Raw genomic sequence first — 11882 nt, 5'->3', positions numbered from 1 at the left:
CTGGTGGAGAGGGAAGTGGCTCTGACATCAGAGGCTGCAAGCGGGCTTTGCAGCCGAGGGCCCCTGGCAGGGAGACCCTTAGGCACTTTTCATTGCAGGCCACAGCACCCCGGGAGTACTGTATTTCCAGGGATTTATCTTTGTACTTACCAGTATTTTCAGTTTTTCTGCCCTGTATCTGTACTAGTTGTGTAATAACATTGATAAAAATGGTAGTAATAGTAATAACAGCAATAATAGCTGAGTTGATTTAATCCAGCAGTATGAATATCCTGCATTCTCTTAGCTCCATAACTTCATCTCAGGCCAACGGAGCCAGTGAATAGCATGCTCATGTCTGTTTCTGCTTCCTTGCTTTCTCCTGGGATCAGCCAGACCTCTTTATTGATCCAGCAAATATCCATCCGGCTGTAATTCTGCCAGACACTGCATTTGGCACTGGACTACTGAGCCAAACCAGACCTGGCCATTTCTTCTTTTTCAATGATTTTTAAAATGTATTTTCGATAAATAAAAATTGTATGTATCTAAAGTATACAACATATACATCTTGAAATGACAACAACTGAAATGATTAACGTCGCCTATTTGCCTATCGCTTACCACTTTTTGGGTATGTGTGGTGACAACACTGGAAATATCCTATTTCAAGAACAAGATATATTATTACCGTTTTGTACATTAGGTCTCCTGAACTTATTTTGCAGTGAAAAGATTGTACACTCGGATCAATAACCCTTTCCCACTGCAGCTTGGCAACCCCCGAGTTTGGTAATAAGGGCACTGCCTAGTGTCAAGGTGAGCAGTTTGGAGTACTGCCTGAGAGGTAATTTCTCCACCATGATAGTCCTTGGAGATTGCTGGGGAAGCCAGAGTCTTCCCAGCATTTTCTCATTCATTGTCAAATGCGGCCGGCATTGCCATGCCGGGCACCAATGCTCGCCGCGGCACTGCCAAAGCGGCAAGGCGACCCTTTACCCATGCCACACGCACTCGGGTGCTGGGCGCCTCCGGGCACGAATTAGCAGGGACCCTAACTTTAAGGATCCTGAGGAGAGCCTGAGTGACAGACCAAGCACGCATCCTAGCCCCCAGCTCCACGTTACTGAATTTTGCATCTGGTCATCTGTAAAATGGAAGTATGATAACCTTAGTCACAAGATTGGCGCGAAGAACTTTACGACAGCGCATATAAAGCGTTTGTCCCGCGCCGGGGAAAGTACTAACGGTAACGAAGACGGGGTCACAGCCCCAGGTGGGAATTCTGGGATGATGGGGCAGGGCGGGGGTGGGGAGGCCCGCAGGAGACATCCGAGCGGCCCCAAACCGCGGACTGGGGGAGCGCCGTCCCACCGCCCCGCCCGTCCGCCCACGACGGAGCGCCGGCTTTCCGCCCCACGGGGCCGGCCGCTCCCCCCAGCCGCGGCTCCCGCCCCGCCGGGTTCAGCCCCCGGGGTCCCCTCCCCGCCGGCCGAGAGCGGAGCCCGGAAGGGAGCGAAGTGAGCATGCGCACGAGCCGCGCGCCGCCGCCATTGGCCGCCGGCAGGGAGCGCCCCGGCGGCGAAGCAGGAAGTCGCGGGCGTGCGTCCTACGGAAGCCGCGCCGCTGATGACGGAGCAGGAAGTCGCTGGCGTGCGCCCTACGGAAGCCGCGTCGGGCCGCCAAGCCTCCCGGCTGGGCGCCGCGGGGCGGGGGTCGCGCCGGTTCCAGGGGGCCGCCTGAGGCGTGCGAGCGGCCGCAGCATGGAGGACGACGCGCCGGTGATCTACGGGCTGGAGTTCCAGGTGGGTCGCAGGAGGGCCCCGGCGCCCGCGGTTTGCAGGTGAGACCGGCGCTGGTCCCCGCGCACCTGTGCGGCGGAGGACACTGCGGTTGCGGAGGCTGAGCGACCTGGGCGTCCAGCCCCCACCGGGGCTCTCCGTGACATCACTTGGTCATCCAGGGCCAGCTGGGCGCCGCCTCGCAGCGCGACCCCGGGCTCGGTGGCCAGCCCGCCGTCCCTCCCCTCCCTTGGTCCTGGGCGCTACGTGGGGCCTGATTTTCAGCACTAACTTCGGTGTACTCACGCGTTCACATTTTCCTCCAGAACTGGGGTCCCTGGAGGCAAGAACTCTATTTTACTTTTTTCTTTTTGAATTGTTTAATTGTGACACACGGCCGCGTCTACAGGAGTCGCGAGGATAAGCGGAAAGTTCTCGTGTACCCTTCGCCCAGCTTCCCTAGCGTTGGTATCTTCCGCGACCAGGGCGCACCGGTCAAGGCTTAGAAATTAGCATGTTGTAGTCCTGTTACCTGAACCACAGACTCTGTTTGGATTTCACCTGTTTTCCCACGAATGTCCTATTTCCTTTTCATCCGGTATGCGCTGGCGCCCAGTCATGTGACCATCACATAGTAGATGCCCAGCAAATGGTTGTGAAATGAATGGACCCCGTAGTGTAAGCACTGAAGTGGGAGTGTATGGCAGGGTAGAAGGACAGGGAGAATGCCCCGTGGACGGAGTGAAGGAGGGAGGAGGACGAGTTGGAAGGGCAGGTAAGTCACATTATGCCAGGCCCTTTGGAGCCCTGCCTTCAAATGGCTTCTGAGAACCTGTTAGGCGTAAGGCACTGAGGGACAGTTAGAGAAAATTAAAAACAGTTCACTGCTTTATGAAGTACGCCATGCATAATGTGTGTAGCAAATGTGTGTGAAAAATCTGAATGACCTCTGCTTTCAGGAAGCTCACAGTGAGGGGTGCAAGCCGTGTTCGTCACTAAGAGCCCGGAGGTCACTGTGGCTACTGCGGCTTTAAACCTGGCTCCCGCGCTTACTACACGCATGACATCAGGCCTCAGTTTCCTTGCCAATAGAATAGGACAATGAGTGTATACCCCCTGCGGCTTTTATGAAAACTAAATGAGTCAACACATTTAATTCAGCCACTTAGAGCAGTGCCCGGCACATAATAATCATTCAATAAATGAGGTTCCAATTATTATATTGGGACAAAATTCTTACTGATAAGTTCCATGCAAGGCAGTATCCAAGTGTCCTATGAGTAATGAACCGTGTTACAGGGTTTGACAGCTGGCTCTGGTCTCCAAGACTGGTGCCTTAACTACCAATAATCGAGAACTTTATGTGTGGAGAACTCTGCTTAGCAATGTATATATATTTCGCTTAATTCTCAGCGTGGTCATATTAGCGATGTTATTTTTCCTGTGATCCAAGGACATTTAGTAAGAAAATGAGAGACTCTTAGATTCTAAGCTAGGTAGGCTTTAAACCCACTCCAACTCTAGAGCGCCTTAACCATGGAGTTATGCTGCTTTCTCCTTAAGAAGGTACACACGGGGGTACACACGGGAGTACAAAGGGGGATGCGTTCAGGGAGCTATGTTTCCATGGTCCTGTGCTGCCTGAGTGGGCATCTTTCATCAATGCTGCTTAATAACTTCTTGGTCCCCTAAATAACCCAGAAGTTTCAATCTTCAGTGCTGGGTCTTTGAGGTCACTAAAATGCTATTTCTTGGGTTTGACAAATCGATGGAGTTGATCTTTGCCTTGGGTGTTAAGTGTTTTATCTGAATTGCTTTTTTGTCTTTTAAAAAACTCTTTTATATTATTCGAGCCAAACTGATGACAACTGCTGGGAAGCAGGATCTCAAATGCAGGCTTTTCTTTTTTTTTTAATTCTCAAGGAAGTGGCTGATTTTTGCACTCGCAGACTTTGGACAGCTCCTTGGGCTGTGATTTTCTTGAATTTGAAGAACCATTACTGCAGAAACAAAGAACTGAAAGTTATAGTGAAGTTTGGTTGTCAGTGACGTTTAAATTACTGTGGAGAAACAGTTTAGATTAAAAGATGGGGATGTGGTTATTGACTATTGGCTGAGGGTAGTGAGGCTTGGCGGGTACAGCGAGTAACTCCTAGGGCAAATAAAAGGCGGCTCCCCGACACAGGGGTCATTAAAGTAAGAACATGCTGTGTGGCCCGCTCCGGTGCCACCCCAGTGACTTGGGGGCGGCCCTCGGGAGGGAGGTCGCTCATAGTGGAGGTCGAACTGGCCCGGCGCTGCGTCTCCACCGCCTGAGGCAGACGCCCCCGCCTGCTCGGCTTCTCGCGTGGCCTTGGACCTGTCCGGAGCACGGGTCCCAGCGGGGAGACTCTGATGAAGGCCAGCTGAGGGCCAGTCTGGCGTCATCTGGGGCGATCACCGGCTTGTACAGCACGGAATTCCCGAGGGCGTTTATGTTGGCGGGTCCTCCTCGGCTGGCGGTCGGGCCTCCTGCCACTGCGCGGGACTGGCTGTCACGTCTCGGTGCCTCCTGCTGGCTGTCCTCTTGGCTCTTGGCCTCTGTAGTTGCCTCTTACTGGTTGGTTCACCAAACGGTGATGGTAGACTAGAAAGGTCGGCGAAGAGAAGGCCACGGCCTTTGGAGAACCAGGGACGACGCGTGGAGTTTAATAAAGTGCCCCGTGGTCTGACTTCGGCCACATGGTCACGAGCTCCATGCTTCACCACGCACAGCAGGAGGAGGGCTGGGCTGTTCTGTTCTAGAAGCCGTGCGCCCGCGGGCAGGTCACTTACCCTCTCTGGTCCTCGGCGTCTGTGTCTGCTACGTGGGAATAATGTTCTGCATCCTGTCTTCCTGTCCACGTCATTGACTTGTCAGGATGAACCAGGATAAAATACTTGGGAGTTTTCCATGGCCGATTATACTGTGGGATTTTGATCTTCTTGTGTTAGGATCATTGGAACACCTCGAAACTATCATCATGATTTAGAAGGGCCATTTATCATTCACGTAATCAAAGAAGCAGAATGACAGATGTGGATGGAGATGTCACCCAAATGGCCAGAGCTCAATTATTTTTTGTAATTTTACCCAATAATGTACAAGAAAGGTCTTAAACTTTTGAGAAGTTTCAGTGTAATTTTAAAGATGCAGTTTAGATTTTTTTTGGTAAGAATTTTTTTTCTCTTTAATTAAAAAAAGCAAAAACTGTTTTGGTGTGTGGGATGGAACAGGACCGTTTCAGGGCCGCCACCCTTTTCCAAAGCAGTGGCAACTCCCGGAAACATGGTCTAGTCAGACGCTTTGTCGTGCATGTGTACCGTTGATTCGGCGTCAGGCACGCGGTTCTCGGCTCTGTCAACTGCTTTAGAGTGAAGCTGAGCGAGTGCCGGTTCGTTATTGTCGCGCAGGTAGCTCGTGCGTTCCCGAGTCACCCGTCTTTTTCAGTCTCATAGCCCTAAGACAGTTTACTCCTTTTTGGTTTTCTCCTGTTTTAAAGTGATGGCACTTAATCCCACCTTCAGTGTCAGGTTGAGTGGCCGGGCTTTAGACCCTCAGGAATGGCGAGCACACGTCCTTATGAGACGTTTTCCCTTAAGCCAGCGCTGGTGGGATTGGACAGGGCTCAGAGGGTCTGTGAATTTGCTGGAACAAGCAAAGTTCTGTGTATACGTGTGTGCATTCTGGCAGAAGATGTACAGATTCACAAAGAATTCATCAACTTTGCAAATTTCCAAAAACCGTGCCACCAGGCTGTGCTGAGACGCTGCAGCACACGGGCAGAGGGGGCCTCGGGGAACTTGGGGTGGGCGGGTTGGCGGAAACAGGTTTTTTCCCCCAAACGTCTGATAATAGGAATACCCTTTTAGACACATTTTCTTGCTTTTCTGGAGATGTGCATTCGTGGCTGATGTGCGTTGCGCTGCATGTGTCGAGGAAGGGCGGGTGGGGACGTGTGACATGGCCGTATTTCTGAGGGCCGTGCGAGGAGCGGCCACCTCCAGGCCTTCATGCGGGAGACGGCCAGCAGGCCTCGGCGCCCACCAGCGTGGGAGCCTCGTGAGAGGTCGGCATGGCTGTCAAACCGCTCTTCCCACCGTTCTGAAACCCGGGAAGCGAGGCCGTGAGCGGCGGCGTGGCTTGGTGTGACGGGGTCGCGGGCGGGCAGGCTGTGGACCGGGCCTGCGGCGGGCCGTGCAGGGCGGGACTCGGGCTCGGTGCTGGCCCAGCAAACCCGCGCCGGCCTGCCGGCTCCCGGGACCAGCACGTGGGTGCCCTGCCGCCCCGTGGCCCCGCGGGACACTCGGCTGAAGCCGCCTGCTCTGCTGTTGCCGGGGCCACGTTGGAGAACGATTTGTCCAACGCGTCCATCACGGTTGAAAATACAGTTTTATCAGCACACTTGCCATCTTTCGTGCTGGATTTTTGTGCCCGCCCACCGTTGTTTCCCTAAGCGGGTCAGAAGCCGGGTGATTGCGGCGCGGCGGACGAAGGCGGCAGGCGTCTTACACCGCGTCCGCGTTGCCGCCGCCACCGCCTGGCGGGCGCCCCGCGGGCCGGCGGGGGGCGGGAGCGCGCGGGGCGCCGCGCGGAGTCTGACGTCGCGTGCGCCCTCTCTCCTGCCCGCAGGCTCGTGCCCTCACTCCGCAGACTGCAGAGACGGACGCCATCCGGTTCCTGGTCGGCACCCAGTCCCTGAAATACGACAATCAGGTAACCGTCTCCGCGGGTGCGTGCGCGTTCATCGCTGAGACGGCGCTCAGCTTCCCGGCCGTCTGAATTGAGTTTTCGGGCAATATTTGAGAAACTTAATGCCACGCCGACAAAATAAAACGTTCACTGGGACGTAAACATGCAGCTGCACGTGCTGGTTGCGTTCAGTGGTTGAGGCTGATTGGGGGCGCCTTCCGGTCTTCGTCCGCTCAGTTCTGTGGCGACACTGGACGCGCCGTTAAGGGACAGGGCAGCGGCCCGGGGCCCGCGGCGCGGTGTTCCAGCCGTGGCGGCGTGACGGGCGGGGCTCGCGCCAGCCGCGGTGGTCCCTGCGCTGAACGCGGAGGCGGCGTGTGAGCCGCGTCCCCGCCCAGCCGGCCGTGTCTTTCTGCCGGAGGCGCGCGACGCCGCCGGGGCGTCCGTCCGCTTGAGGCTGCTTGTTCAGCCTCTTCTCGGAGCTTCTTCCCTCTCCTGTGTGTTGTGCTGAGTCAACGGAAAACGGACAGGCGCGCTCGTGCTGCGAGCCGGCTCTCGGCGAGCTGGCGGGACGGACGCGGGTCATCGCGGCCGTGGTGGGGGAGGTGCGTGCCCACGGCGTGTGACCCAGGGGAAGTGGCCCTCGCTTTGGGCTGCCGACCAGTCAGCACCACAGGGAAGGTGGCTTTCAGGCCAGGGGGAATGTGTGTCACTTGCTGGGTGTGTTCACAGTGCTGGGGCTCCTTCCTCGGGGTGGGAGGAGGGGGGGGGAGGGGGGGAGGGGAGAGGAAACGAGGGGGACGGGAGGGGGGGCGGGGAGGGAGGCAGAGGGAGCACAGGCCTCCGGCCTGCTCTGCGGCGGCCGCGAGCCCCCCGCCCAGCACGCGTGTCCGCACGCAGCACGTGCCCCTGGCGGACACTGCATGTTCCTCCCTCACGTGACACGTGTGCTGCTCTCATGTGACACGCGGGTGTTCCCGTGCGACACGCTCCCTCTCACGTGTTTCCGCCCACACGCGACGTGAGTTTGCAGGGCTCCTGGCCCCGTGCTGGCCGGGCGGCCCCCTGTGGGCGGCCACCGCACTGGCAGCTCCTGCTGCTCTCCGCAGAGCAAGGTGCAGTCGGTGCTCTGTAACACGGGTACGGTGAGTTTTAGGGTGCTGTGGCACTGACCCTCCCGGCCTCCTGTCACCCCCCCCCAAAAGCCATCTCCAGGGACGGTGACTAGAGTTGCGGGGCTGCTGCGGAGGCCCCTGGGGGGGGCCCCCGAGTTCAGCAGGATGTTCCGTGTCACCGTCACTTCTCCAGCAGCCGGTGCCGGGACAGGGGGAGGCAAAGTGGGTCCCGGCCCGGAGCCCCTGGCCCCGCCGGCCAGAGGCGCACACAGCGGAGGCGGGGGCCGGCAGGGAGGCCCCTGACCCCAGGGTCAGTGCCGGGTCGGGCCACCCCCACCCACGCCTGCCGCCTTGGTGGACAGGCGCGCGGTGTCAGCCCCGCGTCTAAGCGAGCCCCCCGCTTAAGCGGGCGGGCAGCCGCATCGCTTCTCCAAGGTGACCCAGCTGCAGTGTGGCAGAGTTGTGACTAGAGCACTGCCTGCTCCTCTCTGCCCCCTCTCGCTCGGCTCGCACTGTCACTGTGAAGCATGGGCCACGTGCATGGCGTCCTAACGGTGTCCCGTGTGGCCCGTGTGGACAGACACCCACGCAGACGGGGCGCTGTGCCAGGAGGTGCACGTCCCCAGGGCGGGACAGCTGGCCCAGGCTGGGCAGTGAGGCACGCGGTGCCCTGACAAGAGACTCTCGCAGCCGCTCTGCGGCCCCGCCCGCTCCCTCTCCTGTGCGGCTCTCCAAGCCTTTCCAGGGGGGTGAGGGCCGCGGGTTGGGGTTCACTGCCTCTGGCTTGGCCTCCGGCCATCGTCGGCCCCCCGCCCCCGGCAGTCATTAAGTCCCTAGAAAGCGCCCAGCCCCCGAGTCATTACTGCGTAATGCAGCTGTGCTGCCTTCCTGACGAGGTCAGGAGCTGTGACAGCTGCCGGCCTCTCTTTGTCAGGCTGGCTTTGTTCTCCGTGCCGGGGGCAGGCCGTGCCCGCCTGGGGTCTGTCCTTGGTGAGGCGGGGGGTGCTTTCACTGGAGGGGGTACGCGTTGGTCGTCCGGACGGCGTGGCAGAGCCTGGGAACTGGGGGTTCAGATTGGAGGGGTGCTCGGCTTCTGCACAGTGCTTCTCCACGCGTTTCCTCCGCGTTCTAACCCCGTTTCTCACGTGGGCAGGGCGCGAGTGCCCGGCCGGCAGAGGGGATGACTGTGACGTGTCCCCTCTCAGCAACCCTGTCGATCGCAGGCAGGATCAGCGGACAGGCCGGCACCCCTCAAGGGAGTGACCCACAGCTGGCTGCTGGCCTCTCCTCTGCAGCCCTGCCCCAGGGGACTTCCAACTTCGCATCGTGATAATCGACGCCACAGCGAACATTCCTGGTTATGTCTTTGTGCGAATCCACGATTATGTTCTTAACATAAATTTATATTCGAAATCAAGATTTCATTTCATTTTTCTCATTGACTTGGGTATTGATAAGAGAATACATGTCAAAATCATTTTGATTCTTCCAAAATTATCCAGATAGCATGGAGATACCTTCATTTAGTGGCCAAAATGTGATACTGTTACGATTAGTTCTGTAGGATCGCCAGCAGTGACCGCTGTCGGACTCCTTTTTAAAGAGCTTCAGCGTGTGCCAACTCACAGTCCTGTCTCACTCCTTCCCACCACTGTGTGACACGTCATGCCCACCACGCAGTGGGCAGAGCCGGGCCGTCCCGGGCCTTCTCCTGCGGCCTCGCAGCGGGCCCCAGCGGCTCCCGGCCGATTTGCATGACTCTGCAGGACTGGCCCTGACCCCAGCCGTGGCCTCACCAAGGCACTAGGGGACAGCTCGCTGTCTCGTTTCTTAGGACTGGTTATGTTGGGGGCCGGGTCGTAGAGTTGCCATCGTGACACACTCTCCAGGGACTTCATGCTCGTCTCTCAAGAGGAACACAGTGAGATGGACGTGCGGAGGCGCGTGCTGTTAGTACAGCAACAGTAACAGCTAGTGAAGATGTTAAAGATGCGTTCGGTTCTTTGTCTCTGTTTCATTAAGTGACGTCCTGATGTCCTCTGTATTGTTTGTAGATCCACATCATAGATTTTGATGACGAAAACAACATTATCAATAAGAACGTCCTCCTCCACCAAGTGGGTGAAATCTGGCACATTAGCGCCAGTCCCGCGGACAGAGCCGTGCTGGCCACCTGCTACAACCACAGTGAGTGCCGCGGCCGTTCCGGGCGCCCGCGGGGGTCAGCGTGGGACCGGGCTCGAGGTGCCTGTGCGCATGCGCGGCGAGACCCGCCGCTCAGTGCAGGCGCGGAGCGCAGAGGAGCCGTGTGGGGGTGTGTGTGGGGGGGTGGGGTCGTGTGTGCGCGCGCGTGTGCGCGTACGTGTTTGTGTCGGGGGCCGGCGCTCCGCGGCCTCGCTGCCGTCCGGGGCTGACCCGCTGGAGTCCCCGCTGTTCCGGGGCGCCGCACCCCTCGGGCAGGGCCGGCGATGTGCGGGGCCCCGGCGCGGCCGTCAGCTCCAGCGCGCGCCCTCGCTGCCCGCGCGCGCATGGCCCCGGACGAGCTCCGGGCCCCCGGCCTCGCCCGCCGCTCTGCGAGCGTCCGCGTCGGTGTGCGCGTCCCTGGCACCGGCTGGCCGCGCGTCGTCTTTCACTCTTTTCTCTGTTACTGCCGGTAACTAATGTTCGAATTCTGGCTTTGGGGGAGAAACTCACCTTCCATCTTTTTCTGTTATGGGAGCCACAATAAAGCGTTGGGTTTTTTTGCTATGTAGTTTCTAAAATGTGTCTTTCAGTTGTCCAGCGTGCCAGAATGCTTTTCAGCGTTCTGCAGTCTTTAGACACAGGAAACGCTGTGTTTCCTCTTTCCTTCCGGACCCGCGCTTCAGAAGGTGCCTACACCGGCCACTTCCTCCCGTCACCAGCGTAGTTAGCAGGATGCCCCACTTCCAGAACTCTGTGAGGAGGCGGTCTGCTTTCGTAGAATTCCACCTATGTCTCTTTCTCCTTTATCTTCACATCTACCTTTTTTTTTTAGAAAAATAGTCTTCTTTTTCGGAGCAAAAAATCATTTTCTGAAAGGCCTTCACGCCCCATGTGCTTTCTCGTTCCTGGCTTCTCGGCGCGTTGCCCCGCGGGCTGCTCGCAGCGCTCCCCGGGCCTCCTGGGGTCAGGCAGAGCTGCTCACGAGAGGCCACTCTGTCCTCTGTTACTTCATCCCTGAAGAAAGTCACTCACTGCCCAGGGGACTCTGGTGGCCTGGCGGTTCCACCCTGAATCTTCCCATGGCGTGCTTGAGATGGTGATGTCCTTTTTATCCTTTTGCCTAAACAGCTGTCTTGCCCTTGCGCACCCCCACAGCCCCTCCCCCTGCACTTGGTGTTTGTGGACTCGAGGGCTGTGCCTTCGACAGCCGGACACGTCCCACGTGCCGTGGGGCACCGCTGTGTGTGCACCCTCGTGACCCGCTGTCTCCGCACCCGCCCTCGGCCCTGCTGGCCCTTCGCCCTTTTACGGGAGGCTGGCGGCCGTCCTTCCGTGGTGGGAGTGCCTGGACGTTGGTCATGTGAAGGCAGAGGTGATCCTCTTCCAGAAGAGCGACTTTCTCTCTCCCTTTTGGTTAACTCAAGGTCAGCTGAGCTTAGTTTTACCTCCAAAGCACATTCTCCTTTGCCATGTAACAGCGAGTCACAGAGTGAGGTCCCACCCGTACCATCGTCCGTAGGTCAGAAGCAGGTCCTCGGGCCTGGAAGGGGACCGCAAAACGGTGTGACCCCCGGGGACCGGCGTCGTGGCCCCAGGAAGGTGAGCAGTGCTCGCCGTCCCTGGCGAGCGCGTGCGGAACACCGCCGCTGTCTCTCAAGGTCCTCGGCCTGGGACGGCACCGGCCCGGGCACAGGCCCCTCCTCTGAGACAGGTGCCGGAGAAAGTGGGCCTGTACCCAGTCCAGAAACCAAGCCCGTTTGAGCGCCCTCTTCTGGACAAATCTTGGCATTGTTGTTTATTACAAATAACATCGTTTAAATATCTGTTTATTGCAACGTGAAGAAAACCTTCCACTTAGTAGGAGTCTAGTGTGGTAGAACTCTTACGCGCGCGCACACACACACATACAGTCACACACACACACTGGAATACCACTACGGCCTTGAGAATAAATATGGAAAATTGGATTAACTCACACCTTGTTCTTCCAAATGCCCAATGAGGAACGCTTCCTCTGTGCCTTTCACTGTCCTGCCTCGGAGGGGCCGGAGGTACAGGCAGCAGACGTGCCCCCGGGGCAACCCGAGCAGCTGCCGCTCGCAGCAGAAACTC

General features: G+C 57.8%; 1 protein-coding gene across 2 annotated transcripts in view; it reads left to right on the top strand.

The window, feature by feature from the left end:
- The first annotated feature begins 1626 nt into the window (after positions 1-1626).
- EIPR1 (EARP complex and GARP complex interacting protein 1) overlaps positions 1627-11882 on the top strand; it is a 58647-nt gene continuing 48391 nt past the window's right edge. Inside the window, exons 1-3 of one of the 2 annotated variants that reach the window (XM_016155836.2) lie at positions 1627-1784; positions 6412-6495; positions 9641-9773. In XM_016155836.2, coding sequence (XP_016011322.2) covers positions 1743-1784; positions 6412-6495; positions 9641-9773 — 259 coding nt within the window. In that variant the 5' untranslated portion in view covers positions 1627-1742. Of the gene's footprint in view, positions 1823-6411; positions 6496-9640; positions 9774-11882 lie in introns of both variants that reach the window. The other variant, XM_036224558.1, reaches the window with a different exon arrangement.

This window comes from Rousettus aegyptiacus, unplaced genomic scaffold (assembly GCF_014176215.1).
Source record: "Rousettus aegyptiacus isolate mRouAeg1 unplaced genomic scaffold, mRouAeg1.p scaffold_m13_p_7, whole genome shotgun sequence".
Classification (NCBI taxonomy): domain Eukaryota; kingdom Metazoa; phylum Chordata; class Mammalia; order Chiroptera; family Pteropodidae; genus Rousettus; species Rousettus aegyptiacus.
The sequence above is the reverse complement of the archived record's forward strand: the minus strand, read 5'-3'. Positions and strand labels throughout refer to the sequence as shown.